The sequence below is a fragment of the Tauraco erythrolophus genome, chromosome 6 (assembly GCF_009769465.1).
Source record: "Tauraco erythrolophus isolate bTauEry1 chromosome 6, bTauEry1.pri, whole genome shotgun sequence".
Taxonomy (NCBI): Eukaryota; Metazoa; Chordata; class Aves; order Musophagiformes; family Musophagidae; genus Tauraco; species Tauraco erythrolophus.
The window spans coordinates 42,649,268-42,670,941 of record NC_141470.1 but is presented as its reverse complement, the minus strand read 5'-3'; the positions used below and the strand labels follow the sequence as shown (position 1 = coordinate 42,670,941).

Below are 21,674 nucleotides of genomic sequence, written 5' to 3'. Positions count from 1 at the left end.
AGCTAGCTCCTCTTATTGAACAAGGTGCCTTTCTGGGCCTGTCCTATAGCTTTATTTTTCACTCTTACCAAAGGTTCTGCTCCTCCAACCTCTTCAAGCACTAGTGTCCTCCATCAAGCTCCATGTGATCCTCCCACCTAGCAAGCATTATAGTTCCCCAAAGAAAACATCTAGATCTATTCCACTACTATGTGGAACACTAACGGAGAAGACCTCAAAGGCCAGTGCTCAAACCCTTTCCCAGGCATTCAGTTTTGCAGGGAAGCACAAAGCAGCTGCTGCTCTTCTAAGCAGAGGTAACTGCCTTGGTAAAAATGTCTCCATGTAGAATCTTTAAAGTAAAAGAATATTTTATAAATAGCTTACTGCTTCAAAAACACACAAAACAATTGTTGTTCAAGAAGTTACTTTCAAAATTTACCACGTATAGCAGAATGGGTGAATGGGTAGAGAACTCGGAGGGCACCAGAGCTTTCTGCCTCAAGCTTCCTTAGTAAGTGACCCCATAACAACCAAAAGAACTTCGAACATGCACTTTCTGAATTGTCCTACGAGTAATGATTTTTATTAAAGTTATAAACCTCTGAAAACAGACATTAATAATGGAATCTTAAGCATATGGTAAATTTCATGGTAAATCTCATTGCCAGGCAACAGGAAAAATACTCTGTTAACACATAGTGCAATTAAATTATAACGCTTTACTTAATTTATGGCACTGAAACCATCTTATTTCATGTATTTTCTTCAAATTCATGGATTGAAAAAAAGAAATGAGCTCTCTTTATCAAATGAATTGTGCTTCAATTATAACTTATAAATCTGAGCACAGAAAAATGGAGAAGCTACACCATCCCAGCAGCAGTGGAGAGAATGTGTTGCTGCTGTGCAGAGCAGTAAGAAGACAGGCTTTTGTCACACCAGTTCAGAAAAGGCAACAGTGAAGACATCTAGGTGCACAAGTGTTGAATATATGTGAGGACTACCCTCCACACATCTCTCTAAGTTATGCCACTAGTGGAAATCAGATGGCAAACTCGATTAGAAGAATCACTCCTCATTAAAACTAACCTTGTTTTTTATTTTGGATGTAGTCAAACAGTTATCCTCACAATTTTATTCTCTTCTTTTTCATTAGTAATTTGAGGTGAGAATGGAGAGCTGCACCACAATGACATAGCTACAATTGCTGAAAAAAAACTGAACTGGTATTTTTGCCTAGTAGTGAGCAGTGTCCTCTAGACATATGGATTTGCTCGATTTAGGTTGGGGAATTCTGCACCTCATCACATTTTTCTCTGTAGACTTCCTCTTACTGTTTTGTATTCTGCAACAAGTAGACGATGAACACTGTGGGGTTCAACTGCTCCTCCATTACCCTCCCACAGGAACACAGAAGCAGCATGACACTCTTTTATTAAACAAATCATTGAATGTAATTTGGAAGGCATAACGATTTGGTACAGAAGTGTACATATTACTTAATGGGAAAAGAAATTTCAGGTTGGTTACTAAATTTCAGCAAAGGAGAAAAAAACGGGAAGATATTTTTAATTAAATTTAGAATCAGAACATATAATCAGAGGAGCGGCTTTCTGAAATCTACTATTGCCACTCATTCAATATCATTAAAATGGGACATATAATCAGGCTGTGATATAAAACACTAATTTGAATGCAAATCCTGTTTATATGCAACAATTTACCAAATCAGGACCACTAGTCCTCATGTTCCCAATTAGTTCTGAGAAGTATGCCTGTATGCAAATGCAGCAGCGTGCAAGTAAATGAGCTCAGATTAACAGCACATTACAGTAAATGAGTTCCCCGTGCAAGCAATAAGCGGACAGCGGTTACAAAAGCCTGCCTTGTAGCATCTGAAATCTGTCCTCACCTTTGCATGTACAGAAGTGTTAATATCTTTGCCCCTCTAATAGATACAGTGTGTAAAACATTTCAAACCATAGAAATGCATTTGCACTTTCTGTAAGTATGGCATTCATTTTTTTAAAAAGGTTTAACTTGACATTTATTGTTAAGCAATGTAATTAAGTGCCATGTGCTTCTGTGTATTTTCCCTTGCTCCAAAACACCACGAATGCCACTTCGTAAATTACTTGATTCAATCATTCTGTTCATGTGACAATTAATAATGAAAATACCAGATATGCATTTTGAGGAAGGGTTCCCAATAGCAAGTTAAACCCGAGGTAGAGCATAGAGACATAGATGGCATTTCTGCTGAGGAAGGATGCCTGAGCAACCTCCGTGCATGAGGCAGAAATGACAGAATATTAGCACAGAAGAGGGATTGCTACTTGTGGTTTTGAAGCAATCCTGGTGTTTGGTAAATAACAGAAGATATTATTCATTTGTTCTTATTAAGAGTTTCAATCAAGCAACACGGCATGTGCAGACTTGGCAGCAGCCAGCCAAACTCTGAACACTCGTATCGGAAAAGTACCAAAAGCAACATTGCAAGCAGCTCACGGTCTATTCTTGCCAGATCCCCCCTCCTCCTAACTACTTTGTTGTGTACATAAATGATTTAAAACAGGCAAACAGATGAATAAAATAAAGGTAAAAAACGCTGATGTTAAATGAATACGTATATGTATATAATTGTTCAATATATTTACATCTGTTAATGCAAGATAAAACAAGTATTGAAAAATATTTCCTTGGAAAATTACTTAAAGATTCTGCTTAAACATACATAGGCATTGGGAACAAATAAGTAGCTTCATGATGTAAGAAAATAGATAATTTAAGAATAGTATAATGAAACATGGCATTTTAATTAAAAAATATTTTTACTTATTTTCACAAATATTTTATAAAGAAGGAGACATTCTGCAGACACAAACCAGAAGACTTCTAGTCTCTATGGAAACTTTCTTTCTGGTAGTGAAATAACTACTTTCACCACAGCAGAATATTCCACAGGGCTTAAAACAATTTGACACTTTCTGAACAAAGAGGACTGCCCCTTTGACTTGTCCTCTGATGCTTAACCAATCTCAAAGCCTTGCAATCTGACACCATGTAAAACAGATGCACTGCCAACGGTTCAAATTCCCTCTAAGGTATTTCTAAGCAGCCTCTTCTGCCAAGTTCAGAGAGAAATTAAGGTGAAGAAGCTTAAGAACAGTTTGCACCAAAGATTTCCATAAAGAAGGAAATTCTCCTATTCTTTCTCAAAATAGACTAAGAGTAACTTTTAGAAATAAGTGCCTAGGAAGAAAGTCAGAGTCCTGTTCAGTTCAACAACCAAAACAGAAACTGGTCTCCTCCTCCTTGATGGCTTTTGACAATGTTTTGATAATGACAGCAAATGCAGTAGCCTGAAAGTTTCTGCCACCTTCATTTATATAACCCACAAAACTAAACAACTCCCAGAAGACGCCCATAAAGAGGTTATTCTCTAAAGGGCATTCCACAAAATAGAGGGAAGGCACTCAACACCAGGCTCCTACTCACCTTCAGAAAGCCCAGTCAATGTTGTGTCAGCCTGAAGGGAAGATGGCACACAGCTACAGGGCAGCCTGGCACGTCCCCAGGAGTCTGGGGACAGTCTCTGGGGATGACTAAAAAGGACTCCCAGCACGACTGATGGAGACCATATCAGCACTACCGTGTATAAAAGACTCTTCCACTAGGTTCAAGTTGTTACTACAAAGAGCTTTCATGAGCTGAGTGAGATTCCCACTTCTCAGGGATTCAAAGCACCTGTTGTCTAAAAGATGACAGTCTGAGAAGCAAACTTTTCTTATGCAGTCAGTCTTGAGACTGATCGTTGATCTGCTGCTCTCTATCCCTGACCCACAGTCTGCACTACATAATTTGCAGAAACTTTTCTTCAGAAATAGACCGTCTTTTTTTTTCTTGTTCTGTGATATAGAACTTGTAGTTCAGTTGCTGAATAATGACATCTTGAAAAGAAATACAGAACGAGGCAAGTTTCTATTCCTATGTCTTTTAGCAGTAAAATTAAGCAAACAAATAAAGTAATATAAAGGTAAACAAATCATAAGAAAGTGGGGTAGCATCACATCATCTAATTAAACTAATGACCACGGTGACATAGCTATGTTAAGTGCATCATCTAAACTACCAATGGAGTTCTCCCTACTAATACGCGCAGGCAAAGGCATTGTTTAGCTATCAAACTCAAAGCCAACAACACACTTTAAGATCATACAATTGTTATTACCATCTGATTCAGGTTTTCCCTAAAATAATAACGGAAGGAAATATTACAAGTGCCAGTAACAAACATCAAAAGGGATAAGCTTATTAACCCCACTCCCCATATGTATTTTAGCCTACATTTCTGTAATGATGTTAAAAGCTGATATATAGTTAAGACTGAATACTTAAGCTATGCAACAGAAAGCAATGTTCCTAATTTTCTTCACAAGTTATTTAACTTCCTTAAGCTTCAGTTCATATTCTGGTACAGTAAGAAAATTAATTCCTTATCGGGATATCAACAGACTAATATAGGCACCATTTCATGCCCACCATCGAGACACAGATTTTAAATCACCGCTTAAACTAAAAATCATTAGATTAAAAACATCAGAAAATTCTGTTTCTTAAGTACAATGTATAACGTCTTTTTGTACAGAACAGAGAACTTCTACAGAGGCAAATCTAAGGCCTTCACAAAAAGGATTACAGAAGAAAATAACTTGATAGATGTTATCCAAGTCACCTAGAATGCTGCTGAAGAAAACTCTCCAATATTACCATAAACTGTGCAATATAAAAACTCAGATAGAATCAATTAGATGTAGACCACTGAACTGACGCCAAAAGATAGTAAATCTCAATATAGCACTTGGGTTTTTGCCCGGTGAGACGTTATCAGATCTCAGAGTAGGCAGCCATGACGTGAAACACTAATTTTCAAGAATAAAATTTTTTTGTTTGTTTTTTGGTTTTGTTGTTTTTTTAAAAAATAACCAGTTTCTTACAAATATGGACAAAAATACATCCTCCAAACTTTCTATACTTAAAATTCACAAGCATATTCTGCCCAGTCACTGAATTCAAAATAGTCTACCCTTGCTAATGAAATCAACATAGAGGAGTCTGCTTTAATTACCTCGGAGCATAACGATCAATACTCCCAACAAGAAGTCGCAACAAGGCTGCATAAAATATGGAACCTTTCAATTCCACAGGAAGATTCAAGAGGATGAGAGAGTGTGAAGAAAGAATGTATGCAAGAGCACGTGCAAGAGCAAGCAGAGCAGATCACTGACTTGCTGGGATTCTTGACCATGGGCCTGTGACTGTGCAGTCTGTATATGTTCTCTGTTAAAAGAACTGCCTTTAGGTCAGAGCAAGAACAACTACGTACAGCTTGTCCTTACGAAGAGCATAACACAAAGTGCACTAAAGACACGGACAAGACGTAAAAATTAAAATGAATACAATTTAAAAATTGTACACATTTTGCAGTTGCATACATAACATTCCCACAATTTAAAGACATGCTGAATATCTTATTCCTAGAGTAGTAAGAGCATTCACATTGAATTAGACAACAGATAAATTGTGAAAGCATTGCATATAGACTGCCAAAGTAATTGCTGTGCCCACAGAACCATGCTTTTGCATTCACCAGTGCCCTCAGTTATGAATCTACAACTATAAATTAAAAGTGTTACTTGTATTCTAAACCTAATTAAAATAATTTGCTGAAGGTGCTGATACCATGAGTTTCAGGGACATTCAGTGATCACTGCCAAGCCAAGGATAATCTTCATATTTTTGTGTGCTTCCTAGATTTTTATTTAGCTCCAATTCTTACTTCATATTTTTTATACAGAAAAAAACTGTTTACATCTAGCAGAAAAAGTACTTCAAATCGGCACCCACTTTAGTAGGCATATTAAGAGAGATATATTCCAAAGGCATCACTCTGCTGGGAGAACATATTCCTTCTTTTAAAAGATACTGTTGATGGAGCAAAACACTGTAAAAGGAGAAACATCTACCACAGCTTCATAAATCATACAGAAAAGTGGGTTTTTTGGGGGGGCAGAGGGGGCAGGGAGGAAACCAGACATTAATTCTCTAGGACCTTAAGCACAATTACTTCATGTTTGTGTCAATCATTTGGTATGTGAGAAATAATCACATTCTACAAAGCATACTGGTACAAAACCTGCTGCTATTCTTGGATATCTGCAGCTATTTTCTGGAAGCAAAAGAGGAGAGGATGGTGTGAGTGAAGGATCAGTCTGTCAGCTTCCAACAGTCAGAATGCAAGTCAGATTACTAAAAAAACCAAAACAATTCTCTGGTAAACTCAGTTTAACATATATGAATTCGATATTAATTTTAAAAAGCTGCTTATGTAATTATATTCATAGTTTATTTACTAAACAAAATTAGTGTGTAATGCTGAACAACGTTTTAGTGTTCAGAGGTGAGGAGGTTCCACTTTTGTTTTGATCAAAAAGGTGAAAAAGAAATGCTGAAAAATGAAAAAAAAACATTCCTAAAAAAGCAGCTTTGGTGAGCTCCACCTACACATTTAGAAGCAACCCTAAAAACTCTCCCAAAGACCTTGACTATGCAGGAAAGGAAATACCAAAACCTCCACTGAGCATCAATCTTCAACCAGAAACCCTTTTGGGATCCATTAATCACACACACATTTGTGAGAAACAGGCCCAATCTAGCAGGCTTGCTCTCCATGCACCTGCCAGTGATGACACTGAAGCCAACCTATCTATGAATTGGAAGACATGAGTTTGATGATACAGAAGCCATAGAAGCTACCCGGACCTTATGTAAGGTCAGTAGCTGAAGTATTCACCTGGAAAGCTGAAACTTAGGATTAACTGAATTTCCTGCAAAGCACACACTCCTCCTTCAAATGCCTAGTCCTGCCCCCAGGAATCCTGCATCCCTAGCTGTAGAGTAGGAGGCTTTGACTGCTGTATGTGATTTCACGGCATTCTCTTGGGTAGCAGGAAAAACAGGATTAAATGCTAAACTGAGAAAGTAACCAAACTTGCAACTTCCATGTCCTGGCCCAACAGTTATGGAAACTTCCCAGGCTGTTATTATGAACAGAGAACAAGCCTGCCAAGTTAAACCAAAAGAAAGGTCTTGGCACCTAACAGAAGATAACTTGATTTTGGCTCTAGATCTCTGCTCGACAGAGCTGTCTGATAAAAGCTATGATTAGGTGCTGAAATCCAGGACAGAGACAGAAGGTGAGACACATCCCATAGGCTTTTCCTAATAGCCCACTCGCTCAACATCTTCAGTATTGCTCATTTCCAGCCAGGGAATCTACCAACTTTGACTTACACTGTTAATTTCCACTTATTCCACACACCAAGCTCTAAACTTCAGCACTCTAAGCTACCATGCCTATTCTGCTAAGGCACTGCCAAAGAGTCTGAAGGAGGGGAAAGTAATCCCTCAGCACCACTGGGAATGACAAGTGAGGTATTCCCACCATCCCAGTTATGCCTAGGCTTTGGTTTAACTTTCCATTCCTACAGGCAGGGCACCTACCTCGTAAGAACTGCAATATCAATGTCCCTTTTTGCATCTAACTGACAGCAGCTAGGAATAAAGAACAGATGTCCTTATTAGTGGAGAAGAATAGAGTAGAAGAGTGGTATTAGGTGTCTACTATTTTTCAAAAAGTCTCACGTAAATAATGGAAGCTTCATTTATAAAAGAAAACAAATAGTGCCCTCTCTTTTCCTAGTTCCTCTACCACCACTGTTCCTGTTTACCAACACTTAAGAACATGCTTAAATCGCCCTCTCTTTCCAAGAATGAAGCTGGATGCCACTTAGGCATAAAGTTCTGAACTTTGTTGCAGTGAAACCTTAAACCTCAAAACAGCTTCCTTTAAAAGCTCAAGAGGAAAAATGAAAGAAAAAAAAATACAGAGAAAAGAAAAAAAAAAAAGGCGAGAAAAAAAAAAGCAGTTCCAGCCCCAGTGCAGCCATTTTGAGACACCCTGAGCTCTCTGCCATTTCTTCCTGTCTAGTCAACAAACCCAGCAGAACAGTTGCATGTTTTGCGTTGGTTTTGCTTTATGCAAAGGAGGGCAGACACATGCATACCTGTGTAATCTGCTCGAGAGATGAGACTGCTGGAAGCAGAGCAAAGAAAACATGCTCACAGCCTGTTCCCACAGCAGTAGTAGCTGCACAGTCATAACCATGACAGCTGGGGAACCAGGCCAAGAAATGTTTGCTGTAAATACATTCTCACTGTGTTGTTAGGCTTTTTTTTTTTTTTTAAATCCTCAAAGACAGTTAAAATACATTTACTGCAAATGCTTCCAGTTCAACAGTAAGTTGTTGGCTAGTGTTTTTGTTTTCTTCTTGCTTTCCTAACACTTCTTTCTATGATTGTCAAATCCTTTCAGAGACTACAATCTCTTTTCATATCAGCTGCTAACGCGAGCCAATAAAGCAACAGGGATCCATATAGATCCTGCTTCCTTCCTTAAGAGAAGAAAGGCAACAGAACAGGTTTTGTAGCTTCAGCCACAAACAAAGAGAAAGAATCGAGTCCACATTCATTCAATCATACCCATCCCAAAACGTACAGGAGCACTTGAGTCAAAGGGTGACGGCAGGAATACTGCATAGGGAGTTAACCTGGGGGGCGAAGGGGTGGAAAGAAGGAGCTTTCCGTCATCTCCCACACTTTTGGCTGCATTACAACTCTGGATCTATGTTTAGCTTCTAATCTCCAGGAAGTACAATCATTTCTTTTAAATACGTACATACCGATTGGGACTGGTTAAGGCAGTTCTCTCTGGACAGACAGGACCAAGGTGATTATTAGCATTTGAGCAAATTAGTAATGATTATACAAATTCCTGTAACAGGCTTTTCTAAACATCAACATCACAACTAACACATGATGTAGAATTAGTGTTAAGATTTTCATTGATTTCAGTGGGCTCTGGATAAGAAGAAATTAGTTTATTCGTCCTTTAGTCATGGCAAAATAAATGTAACAAAAAAAATCAGTACAAGCATTTTTTAAAACAAATTATTTTATAAGGTATGAGTGAGTAATCTGCTTATCCTGTGCTTGAAACAGTTTCCTTAATTTCAGCAATAAAATAAGGAATGCCAATTGTCCCTCCTTGCTTTAAAGGAAAGCTTATTAAAGACTTAAGAAAAAAAATCTTGCAAGCATTCAGAATTATTGTTTACTGTCTGCCAGTTGTAGATGCAGTCTTAGCAGCATATCGAAGTGCAGTCTTAGCACTGCAAAGTTTGGCCACTATTTATTACTGAGTGTTGTTCCTCTTTTCAAAATATCTCAATAGCTGATCTTTACCTTTCTAAACAGAAGAAACACATAATATCAATGACCTTATGTGTAGGGATGAAATGTCTGGTTCTTTTCATTTTTGCACTTCGGATCATAAAAATAAAAATAGAAAAACATCCCAACTCCCTTAAGATGCAACTGCTCTTACTGTTCTGAAGAACTGTGATGTCTCAACTAACTTTTTTTTTCCAAACTGTAAAGTAGCAGACTGTAGCCTGAACTAACAATCCATGCCCACCTCAGGCTAAGATAACTCAAAATAGAAAAATAAAACAGAAGAAATATTTCTATAATTGCTGAAATGCTGGCAAATTTTTCACTGTAGTGACACCTGGTGAGACTATCATATTTTAGAATTACACACTGCAAAGTATAAACATATATTCATAGTTTATAATATAAACACAGCTTTCTTTACCTCTACGAAATGTAAACTGCAAATATCCTGCCACAATTCCTCAATTACTTGCAGACTGGATAGATACATGAACATTGTGAATCATAAGTCAATTTTGAAATCAGCAATAATTCTCAAAGGGAAGATGTTGACAACAGAAAATAAAGAAACAGGAAAACAATATTAATCTGCATTTAGCATATACACTTTAGGTACATTTACACTGGTGATAAACAGATGAGGGTACACAGACTATTAAAATGCAAAAAGATGACAAAACTTGAAAAAAATACTAACAGTTATTCATGTTTTTGAACACCTTTCCTACAGTATCCCATTGCAGCATCTCACTCTCTTTCTGTCTTTAAAATCTGCTGCCATAATGCAAGTTAAATGCCTTCAATGGTATTCTCTTGATGGAGTGCTCTTCCTAAACCAAAGTGTTAAAAATAAAATCCATATTAAAAAAAAAAAAAGCTGGCTTCACTGCAGTGCTTTTTCTTCACTTGCTCTTTACATTTACAATAAGAATAATTTGCATCATTGACTCACTATTACTATTCTGGGGATTCTTTCAACTGATTCAAAAATATAGCTAAAAAAAAATAATCAGAGCCATCAAATTGTTATTGTCATCTCCTCCTGATCCAATACATGTCATTCTCTGTAAATCCTATTTCACTACTCCCTCTCATCCACCAATAGACTCTCTCACTTACTTTATACTGATAAGACACAGTTTTTTGCCCACGCTAATAATAATTTCATTTTTGAGCACCTCCAAATGACATTTACCATGTAAGTGATGAAACACAGCAAAATTGGAACTTTATGCCCATTCATCCAAGTCATGGATCTGAAGGATAAGAACTTTTTTGGTATCCTTCAAATCCAAGGCTTGCACCTATTCTGCTAAGGCACTGCCAAAGAGTATGAAGGTAAATTCAGGAGGGGAAAGTAACCTCTCAGCCACTATCACTGAGAATGACGAGGTATTCCCACCACCATTCCAGGTATGCAGTGGTTGCAGCCTAGGCTTTAGTTTGACTTTCCATTCCCACAAGCAGGGCACCTACTTCTTAGACACTACAATGTTCAGCACAGCAATATCTAGGTCTTTGTTTGCACCTAACCTAGAGCAGCTAGAAAGAAAGAACAGACTCCTTTATTAGTGGAAAAGAATAGAAGAGTGGCATCAGGTATCTACTGTAGTCCATATTTTTAAATTTTTCACAGTAATAAGTACCATCAGTATTCCTGTTTACCAAACACTTAAAAACACAGTAGCCTTCAAATCCATGTCTCCAGAGCCCATTCCTGAACTCATCATTCCTGTTTGCCTTTCTTCAGCCTTTCCTCTAAAAAATTTGGACATAAAAGATTTATTCTACATATGTAACTTCTTATTTTAAGATAGATGCCTTTAACTGCCATCTTTGAATTTTCCTTTATCCAATTTAGACTGTAAAATACTCAAAGCCGACACTGACAGAAAGATTTTTTTAAAAATTATAAAAAGTAAAAAATTGATCTATGGTTCCCCATGCACTACAGAGGAGGGTCAAAGGCCTTAGACAGAGTTTCATAAAGGTCTGCATCCTAGGCAGTAAACTACTAAAGATAAAGCAAAAAATTACCATAGATCTCCAGCATAACCTTATTTACAGCATTGATACTCAATTCTAAGACATCTGAGAGCACATCAACAAACACAAGTCTAGAATTCCCATTTTTAAATCTCTCCTTTTAGGATCAAGGTACTTCTATCAAAACAAGAGGTATGTCAGGAAGAAATATTTGTATTTCTCTTATTTTTTAATTTCATAGTTCATATTAAGGATGCTCATTCAAGACAGAGGGCTTACTTGAGTTCGACTTCTCTGTCTCTACCTACAGGGATCTGATCAGCACCTCTAAAGTCTAAAGCAACTGGCCAAATGACTGGAAATGCTACCGAGTAAAGGATGCTCTCGGTCATTATGTTGAAACTTGCTCACTTGATTGCAAGACTTAATTGTACATTCTTCTGAGCAAGAGAGATGACATTATGCGAGCATGACTGCCTAGCTTAGTGATTAGGGCACTCATATTAGACACCTGCGCTTCACTTTAGGTTTTGACTGCGTGCTCTAACCAGTGATCTGTGTAAGGCAAAATCATTTTCTCCTCTTTGAGCTGTAGGTTTCTGTGGAGTTATATACCAGTAGTCAAATAGGTGGTGAAATGCTAATTTTAGAATTGATCACACTTTCACAGAACAACTTAGGTTTCAAGGGACCTCAGGAAGTTATGTCTGGCCCATCTTGCTGCTCAAAGCAGGACCAACTTAGGGCAGGTTACTCAGAGTCTTGCTCGGTTGAGTTCTGAGTATCTTCCAAAAGAGAGATTCCAGAAGGTCTCCAGGCAACCTGTCCTGACGTGTGATTCCTTTATTGTAAAAATAAACAAACATACATACCACCACCACCACATTTCTTATTAATTAGTGCAACTAGCACTCATTACCTCTTGTGCTCTCACTGTGAACATCCAGGAAGCATCTACCGTCATCTTCTCTGTACATATCCATTAGGTAGTTGAAGACAGCAGTTCATATCCCCTTTTTACCTTCTGAAAACCAAAAAAACAACCAGTTCTCTGTGTCTCTTCACATATTACATGCGTCATGTCCTGTATCACCTCGATGCCTCTTTGCTGGAGAATATATATGCAAGATAGAGCAACTGTGCATATATCTGTAAAACATACTTAGGTTGTGGTGAATGCCAGAGATAAATTTACACTGATCTTAGGCATTCTTAACAGATTTTATACCATTGACACGCACACATACTTTGGGAATCTGAAACAAAACATAGAGTGCCTAACAGGAAAAAAATGTATAATAAATATGGGTTTATTTATTATTATATAATAAATGTGGGCCTGTGAGAACCTAATGAAGTTCAACAAGGCCAAGTGCAAGGTCCTGCATGTGGGTCCGGGCAATCCCAAGCACAAGTACAGGCTGGGCGGGCAATAGCAGCCCTGAGGAAAAGGACTTGGGAGTGCTGGTGGATGAGAAGCTCAACATGAGCCAGCAATGTGCGCTGGCAGCCCAGAGAGCCAACAGTATCCTGGGCTGCACCCAAAGCAACGAAGCCAGAAGGTTGAGGGAGGTGATTCTGTCCCTCTACTCTGCTCTTCTGAGACCCCACCTGGAGTACTGTGTTCAGCTCTGGAGTCCCCAACATGAGAAGGACATGGAGGTGCTGAAGCGGGTCCAGAGGAGGGCCACAAAGATGATCCAAGGGCTGGAACACCTCTCCTAGGAAGACAGGCTGAGAGAGTTAGGACTGTTCAGCCTGGAGAAGGCTCCAGGGTGATCTTATCACAGCCTTCCAGTACTTAAAGAGGGTCTACAGGAAAGCTCCAGAGGGACTTTCTACAAGGGCATGTGGTGATAGGACAAGGGGCAATGGCTTTAAACTGAAAGAGGGTAGATTTAGATTGGATATAAGGAAGAAATTTTTCTCTCAGAGAGTGGTGAGGCACTGGAACAGGTTGCCCAGAGAAGTTGTACATGCCCCATCCCTGGCAGTGTTCAAGGCCAGGTTGGATGAGGCTTTGGGCAACCTGGTGTAGTGGAGGGTTTCCCTGCCCATGGCAGGGGGGTTGGAACTAGATGATCTTTGAGGTCCTTTCCAACCCTAACCATTCTATGATTCTATGATTTCATTCTAAATTTATTTCATAAATATGAAAAAGTATCAAAAGAAGAAGTTTAGATTTACTTGGAAGTTGTAAATACTAGTCTTGGTGCATCTCTCAAAAAGTGATAACTCACTACAGTGCTGAACACTGTATAAGCACAGAATGAAATTTCCATAGTCCCAAAAATATATGGCAAAAGACAATACGTGCACAAACGGAAACCGAAGGACAACTCTTAGTAAATCCTAGCAATCAATCAAGCAGATATCTCAACATGTGGTACCTAACTACCCTACTGACAATGTTCTTGTCGTATATTGCTTCCAAATCAAAATACACATCATTCCTTCTGATTTGGAATAGTTTCCGCTAGTTTCTCCGTTGTTCTGTTTGTAAGAAAACTGTTTATACACAGAGGCAAACAAGACAGTATAAAACAGTGAAAAATTATATGCTGAAGAATTTATGAGATATAACATAGCACGTTATAAACACACGATAAATGAGATCAGACTGATGTCTACAGACACCATATACAGAACATTCCACATAGAACATGCACAGTAAAACAGTCAGTGGCAATGTGGTAGCTATTTTACCAGGTATAAATACATTTGCTTTCAATATCTTATCTATTTTTCTTGTCTTCTCAAGTGCAGTATTAACATGTACCTAAAATAAACTGCATTTAAAGAAAAATTGTCCCTGAATCCACATACCCAACCTCTCTGATTTAAACTGTGAAAAGAAGAATACCAATAACTACACACACACTTCTCAAACAGTAGCAACTGCACATAATAATTTACTAACTAATGTATGTCAAACAAAAACAGTATTAAACATCTATAATCTGCTCTATAGAGATGGGCCACTTCAGGCAATGATCAAAACCCCCACAACAATATAGCCTCCATAGTCTTTGCTTTCCAAGAATTGAATACTGCTACTGCTTCCAAGTTAATCTAATTCCAAATCTTTAAACACAATTTTTTACTGTTTCATTCACTCCACTGTTGCTTTTATGGCAGCTTTTTCATGGAGGCTCTTGAAATATCCCAGACCTCACAACCCACAGTCTGCTTGATGTTTCAGAGACAATTTATCCATCTGTCTGCATCTTCCCTATTCCCACTAACATATGATACTCTACAATTACTTCTGTATGATAACTAAGCATCAGAGAATTATTTCACAAAAACGGTATATTCACACATACACACTCTAATAAACACAACCACCACTAGCAAGTATTGGTTTTGAAACAGTTCTTCTATTATTAGAGTGCAGCTTCAGAAGGAAAGCAGCACACAAAATCTCCACCTCTAGACAAAATTTCAAAATTACATACAATTGTAATAACTGCACAACTGATTTAAAGTTTTAAAAGACAAGACTGGATCTTCAGACTACAACCCTATTCAGTTTCGGGTTGAGCTAATAAAATAATTTTGATCATTATTCTGTTGAATTTATGGTTTTCAACATGAATCTACAGGGAATAAAGCCCATCCATGCTTCAAAGTACAAGGCCTCATTTCCTTTTGCTTACATGCAACTGATCTGCATTGGAAGTTTCATATAATTTGCTTTCTGCTAACTTCCCTATATTCTTTCCTTTTCAATTATACCCCTATCAGTGAAACTTTGTTTTCTTTTAATTTTCTTTCAATACAAAACTTTTATAAAAGAGAGGCACTAAAGTGGTGCTAAAAGCAGCAGCAAGAAAGAGATGGAGGAATTACAATGAGATACTAAGAAGAGTATTTTAGGGACTCATTAGAACTAAGCCACTCCACGAAAAGCTTCACCTTCTTTTGGGAAAAATGTTTTCATCCTTATCAGGTACATCTAGGAACCTTTAGAGCTCACAGTACACTTAACAGCACTGAGGCTCTACTTTGTTTCCACACTATACCAAGGATGATGCCAAAGCACTAACTGTTCTTGCTACTCTAGAGGAGCATGATAAGGAAGAAATACAAGAGTCTTGCTGTGTACGATCTGACTAGCCTGCAAAACATAGGTTAAAATGTCATGTCAAGGTAAAAAATCCTGTTAAGAATGTTAATCAGCCAGAGATCCCTGCCTTGAAAAGAGAGCAGATTTTTGGGCTAGCTCCAAGGGGATTGTTTGCATTTAACAGAATTGCTGACATCTGTAATCCACGTTGTGTAGGTAATGCTTGCTTCTCCTGGTGATGCAATTTTATCTATTGATACAACAAAGATACAAGGAGAACACTACATATGCCGAAACATGCATTTGTACCATTTTTTTATTTTATTTTTTTTAAAGAAAGTTGACTTGTCTGCTGCATATTGAATTTTCTTCCTTCTCTGCTTGTATTCCAACTTGATAACACACGTAGAATTAGACAGAGAGCTCAAGATCAGAGAAATCAACACTTACTATCCTTTATATTAGAAGTTTTACTGATTACTGCCTAAACAAGAAAGCCCGTCCACAGTTGTAGTGCTGCTATGACTATAGCAGCTATTAAATTGGCAGCCAACACAGTGCCGCTTCCTCTCCCCGAACGTTTTGGCAGAACAATTGCCACAATACACTCTGGGATATACAGCAGCCAGTCATGCTGCTCCTGAATCAGTTGAGGATTGTGCCTGTACCCTTCTAATTGCTCCTTTGCCACTGAACTGTCAAGATGCCCTCAGACAGAAGTGAGAACGGTGCTAGAAAACTTAACATACAGACTGTATGGGACATTGGTGATGACTATTTAAAATCCTTGTTGCAAAAGCAGTTTAAACGAGCGAACAAGTTTTGCTTGCCTTTATTTTTTTTAAATGACCTTTATATTTCTGAGGTTCTTAGCTGTCTCCTTGATACTTATTTCAAGAGAGCTTTTCAGACACGTTACTGTTGAAGTACAGGCTTTAGATAACTAAAAAAAAAAATCATATCTTTACTGTACTTAGCCTAAACGTTACTCAGAAGTGATTCCCACAACAAATACACCAAGACGATGCATTTTGAGGTAGCTTGTTTAACATGAACCAAGTGCTATAGCACTGAGTCAAGACACACACAAAGTAAAGGAACAAGTGCTGAGTGGGACTATATAAAAGAGTAGGCAGCTTCTGAAGTGTATATTAAGTGAAAACCGAACAGAAAGTCTAGGGCTACAGATGACACAGGAGAACTATCAAAACTTCCTTACCTGGGCTTTAACATTACCGTCAGAGAAACAAACTACATTTTAAAAAATTCAAGTAAACAAAAAAATACCCTTTTCTATCTCATCCACAGGCAAGCAAGATCCAAAGGAAGTGTTAACAGAGGTGAAAGAATTTTTACATGAAGATAACTGTGACAAGGAAATGAGGAGAGTTAAAATGTGTCAAGAGAAAAAGATCACCACCCTGCAGTGTAAACAGGCCTACAGTACCTCTAATTAATGTGAACAAAGAAGTCACTTCTCAGCCACAACAAAACTATATAGACACATCATAGAATCAATATGCTATATATTTTCATTTATATACTGATTTGATACACATACATCAATATATAAGTAATGTATGCAATATAGTACACTAAAGTGTTAACTCTATTTTATGTTATAAGACGCAATTCCTTCGAACTCTGCTTAAGGAAAATGGTACAATGTGTTCCAGAAAACCATCCTTGCTTGTGAGACATAGATTACCAGAAAAATACCAAGCACTAATTTTGGTTTTCAACATTATTGCCTGTTACCTCCCAGTCTGACACAATACAACAGACAAGAACAGAGGTAGCTTCTCAGACTAGACATGTGGCAAAGGAGAGCCTGGATTTAAAAGGTGATGTTTTATCTCAAAAGTGATGAACATCCTGGCCATATGCAAGTAGAAGTGAAAAGAGACAACAATGAGGTTGGACTCTGGACTGCACTGAAATGCCATTCGACCACCAAAGAAGTAAAACCAGAGAAGGACAAATACACACATATTACAAACAGTGAGGTTACATGCAGTAAGTATAAAAGAAAGCACATAAATGTATATATTTAACAAATGTACTTTCCAAAGTAAGAATTCCAGAAATTTAAATAAGTTGCAACTGTAAGAGAAGCATTTACATACTCGTTACAGGCACAGACCAATTATGAGTTAACAAGTTAATGAGTTAACAAGTCCCCATTAATGAATTTGGAAACTAGGCCCTTCAGTGCTTTATTGGAGTATCCGAAGCATGACGAACTCTGGAAAACAGATTTGTTCACATGGAAAAAAACAAACAAGAGTCCAAAGTTATTTACAGAGTGAACACAGTCTTGATGCTCTTAAAACAAACAAAAAAAACTCCACTGTCTAACAATAAACACCATTATAAAATACCACCAGTGTTCTTAACACAAAAGTCTGGGAACCTCTGTGTTTTCTACCTGGCTGACTTAATTTTTAAGAGCTTAATATTTTATCAGCTTGTCTAAATGCACACAAGCTCCTTACACTTATATTATACTATAAATCTAGATTAGGGAGCTAATGTAGATGGTTTATATGTAGCTATAGAGGTAAAGCAGCTATTTCTTAAGAACATAGTTTTAGAAAGTTAAATACAAGCAGTAGCATTTTACTCTAGCAAGCAATTTTATCCTGTCAAACAAAAGGTAATAGTTAACATCAACCAGAACAGATAAAGAGAAAATAAGAAAAAATTTCAAAGCCCCAACAGATCACAAAACTATTTATAATATAAAATGAAATAATAGTATCTTTAAAAAAATCATCACATGCTGTGGTCCTCTCCTGTTTAGGTGTCCAAGGCTATAACACTATTGGTTCTACAGTTAACCTCTTCTTCAGACTGACAAGTAACTATGTCAAAAGGGAGAGTGCAGTTTTTAAAAACGAAATAGCAGGTGTTAGTCTGGAAAATGTATTAGTCACTTTCTAAAAACCACCTGTTTATCAGATAGAACCTGGTGGTTCTCCCTATAATCTGTGAGCTTCTTTATTCAAAGGACATGCAAACAACTTTTCCAGCACAGATTTAAGACGGCTCTGGTCATCATGCAGAAACAAAATGCTTGTGGGGATAAGAAATTCAGCTGTAAAGCCTTCCTCTTTCAGAGTTCAGGTTCTACTGTTAGGGAAATCACTGATGCCCCGAGCATTAATGGACTCTGTCTCGTTCCTACAGCACGATCAGCCAGCATGTAACTGCTTCGTCGGTTGCTAGGGAGCAATGAGCTCATTACATGGCATCATCCGCACCCTCCACAAGGATGCTGGCACATACTTCCCATCTGGGGAATATCACGGATTGAAGTGCCTGCCAGTCTTCAGTTTCCCAGGGTGGAGTATGCCAATATAGCAGGTGCTAACTTTAGCTCTACCTTTGAGTTTTAGGCTCTAGTCTTCGTGAGCCTGGCCAACACACAAAGAGGTCAGAACAGCCTTCCACTGCTATTGGCATGGATACTCCTTATTTTTAAAGGACAAATTTAAACAAAGATGTTCTTCCTGAAATTTTGGCAGACACATGCTTTTCCGACTAGGGCAATGACTGCCACTATTCTAAAGCCTGTGATAGAGAAGAATTCAGTAAAAAATGGAAAAAGGTTGGGGGGAAAAAAGAAAAAGCTCTTCAGTCATTAAGAGAGCACAAGATTTGGAGACATTTACAGAAGACATACAGAAACCTAGTGATCTCCAAGCTGTATACATTAAATCCCTGGAATCAATGTCAGCCATGAACAACCTGGGTCACTTCAAAGTCTAAACATGCAACCTTAACGTATTTTTTCAGCTGTTTGTCTCATTAGCACTTCACAGATCTGTTCACAATAAGAGGATAAAAAAAAAACCCAAAACTGTCAAGAAATAAAAAAGCCACCCTGCTTCCATATGCCAGGAAATTTATTAACTAACAATCTATCTGCATTACACAGAGATGGTATCTAATGATTTTCATGTACCTGTCATATGTCAAATGCCATCCAGGAATTCTTAGTGCTGGTGAATTAACAAGCACATAAGGGAATACAGCTGTAGATATGCACAGATACCTACACATTCAAATCCTTAGGCAATTTCAAAATGCCTTTTTTTATTATTAGCAATTGCATAAAGAAACATAAAAAGGAATGAGAAGGAAGGCAAATTGGGGTGATTCACTCATCAAACACATGGAACAACGGCTCTATTTGAAGGGGATAGGCAAATGTAAAAATTGCCAACCTTCCCTCTTACCTGAAGTTAAGATTAAATTCTTAAGTATTTAAGAAGACCAAGATACAAAAATGCTCACCACTAATATATGAAATAATGTCATGGACACTCATGTATCAGTTAAATGCATTTTAAAATAACCAATTAGTTGGAAACACAAATACGTACCTAAGTCCTTACCTGTCTCAACAATTTCTCAACAGCTGACATTACCATGAGCCCTCTCCAAACAACCGGGGCGGTCTCTTCTATTAAGAAACCCATAGACATGCTGAAACAACAAAGCAAGAACTTACGCTTTCCAGCACAATACCAAGTACATCCGTAAAGAAGCTTGATTTAAATTAAAACATATGCTCACCATGCGATTCCATAGTTCTTAAGGGGCCTCATTAGATTTTCTAAAACAGAAGCAAATAGGGGTTTTTTTGGGGGGAGGAGTTGGTTTGGGGGTTTGTTTTTAGGTTTTTTAAAAGAAATAAGCTTATACATTTTTTTTTCCTTTAAGAGTAGTTTTCTATCTCTGTTAAAAGCATTTGCCTATTTTCCCCCCTCATCCTTTCAATATATGTATACCTTTATCTATTCTATCCAAGAACCTTTTTCTTAGGTTGTTACATTTTACTGATATCATTCATCTTTTGCCAAAATAACAATGCATCCACCCATAATATAATGTCACTCTGTGCTGCCAAAACCAAGATTTCATCTATTTGTATGAAATCCCCATGCTGGGAGGCACAAACACCCTATTAGGCAGCCTTCTACTTCTGCAGTACTTTGCTAAATGACAAATCATTTATATTCAGAACAAAATCAAAGTCCTATAACAGGATAGGATTTTAATTTTTTTTAACTATGCTAGTCACTAATCTCATTAATCAGAGGACCATTCCCATTAACACACCAGTGTTTTGGAGAATTCTTCTCCTTGTATTAAGTCTGCTTTGGAACTCCAGAGGAGAGAGGTATCAAATAAAGCCATCCCTAAACTACATGTTGTTAAACAGCTTCAGGTAAGAAGTCCCGTATTTCTTCAGACTGGCAGAAGTCTGCAGGACTTCTGAAATCTCTGTAGGAACAAAAAAATGCTTTTTTGAACATTGCAGAAGTAATGTCCACATTCCTATGCTTTCCAGTGTCAAGAGGAAAAAGGAGGGGGAAATACTGTAATTGTTCTGCAGGGAAAGGGGCAAGCAAGCAGAAAGTAAACAAAAAAAAAATTAGTGCATTCAAAATAAAACCCTGCAAAAGTCAAAAATTCATCTTTATAGTCTCTGCCGCCTAAATCCATACCTCATCTCAAAATGATGAGTGCACACACACAAGGAACAAAAGTAATTTTATTTGGTCTAGCTGGTTTATTTTAAGAGCATGCACAGGCAAGAATCAGTAGAAAATAGAAAGAATACTTTAAGTAATAAAAATATATTATAATACATATTTTGACAGAAACCTGTGATGCACCCGAAGTAAAATAGACAGTAAAATAAAAACAATTTGAATATAATGCATTGTATTCAAAGCTGAACTCCAAATTCAGACAAAGTAACACCCAAGAGCATGCAAATTAAACAGCTAAACTCTACAGACGAAAGCTTTCAAGCAATCAAGTAAGCAGGCATTCAAGCTATGTCATTTTGTAGAAACATGGCTGAAGATAAATTGGATGCAGTTTTTCCTATCCACAGCATTTTGGTTTACAAATCAAAAAGAACAAAACAGGAAGCTAAACAAATCACTTGCATGACTACTGCGTTCAGGAATGAGTATGGAACTGCTATTGGAAAAGAGATGGGCTCGGACTGATGCATTGCCTCAGTGTGACACAACTCTTCTCTACTTGCACAGCTCTTTCCAGTGTCTAGTCAGGGTTTATTTACCTATGAGAGGGTTTTAAAAAGAAGAAACTGGAAAAAAAGTATCTGCAGCAGCATATACCATTGCAGATTCAACATCTGCTTCATTTTTACCATGAAATAGGAACGATTTTAAGAAAGAAAAAAAAAAAGAAAAAAAAACACACACAAAAAAACCCCACACCAACAAAACACCACAAAAAA

At 37.6% G+C, this 21,674-nt stretch overlaps 1 protein-coding gene across 1 annotated transcript in view; it reads right to left on the bottom strand.

The window, feature by feature from the left end:
• The window catches only part of NUBPL (NUBP iron-sulfur cluster assembly factor, mitochondrial), a 93,507-nt gene that overhangs the window by 39,900 nt on the left and 31,933 nt on the right, over nucleotides 1-21,674 (bottom strand). Inside the window, exons 5-6 of the mRNA XM_086613617.1 lie at nucleotides 19,973-20,012; nucleotides 19,792-19,882 (exon numbers count right to left, since the gene is read on the bottom strand). Coding sequence (XP_086469743.1) covers nucleotides 19,792-19,882; nucleotides 19,973-20,012 — 131 coding nt within the window. The remainder of the gene's footprint in view (nucleotides 1-19,791; nucleotides 19,883-19,972; nucleotides 20,013-21,674) is intronic.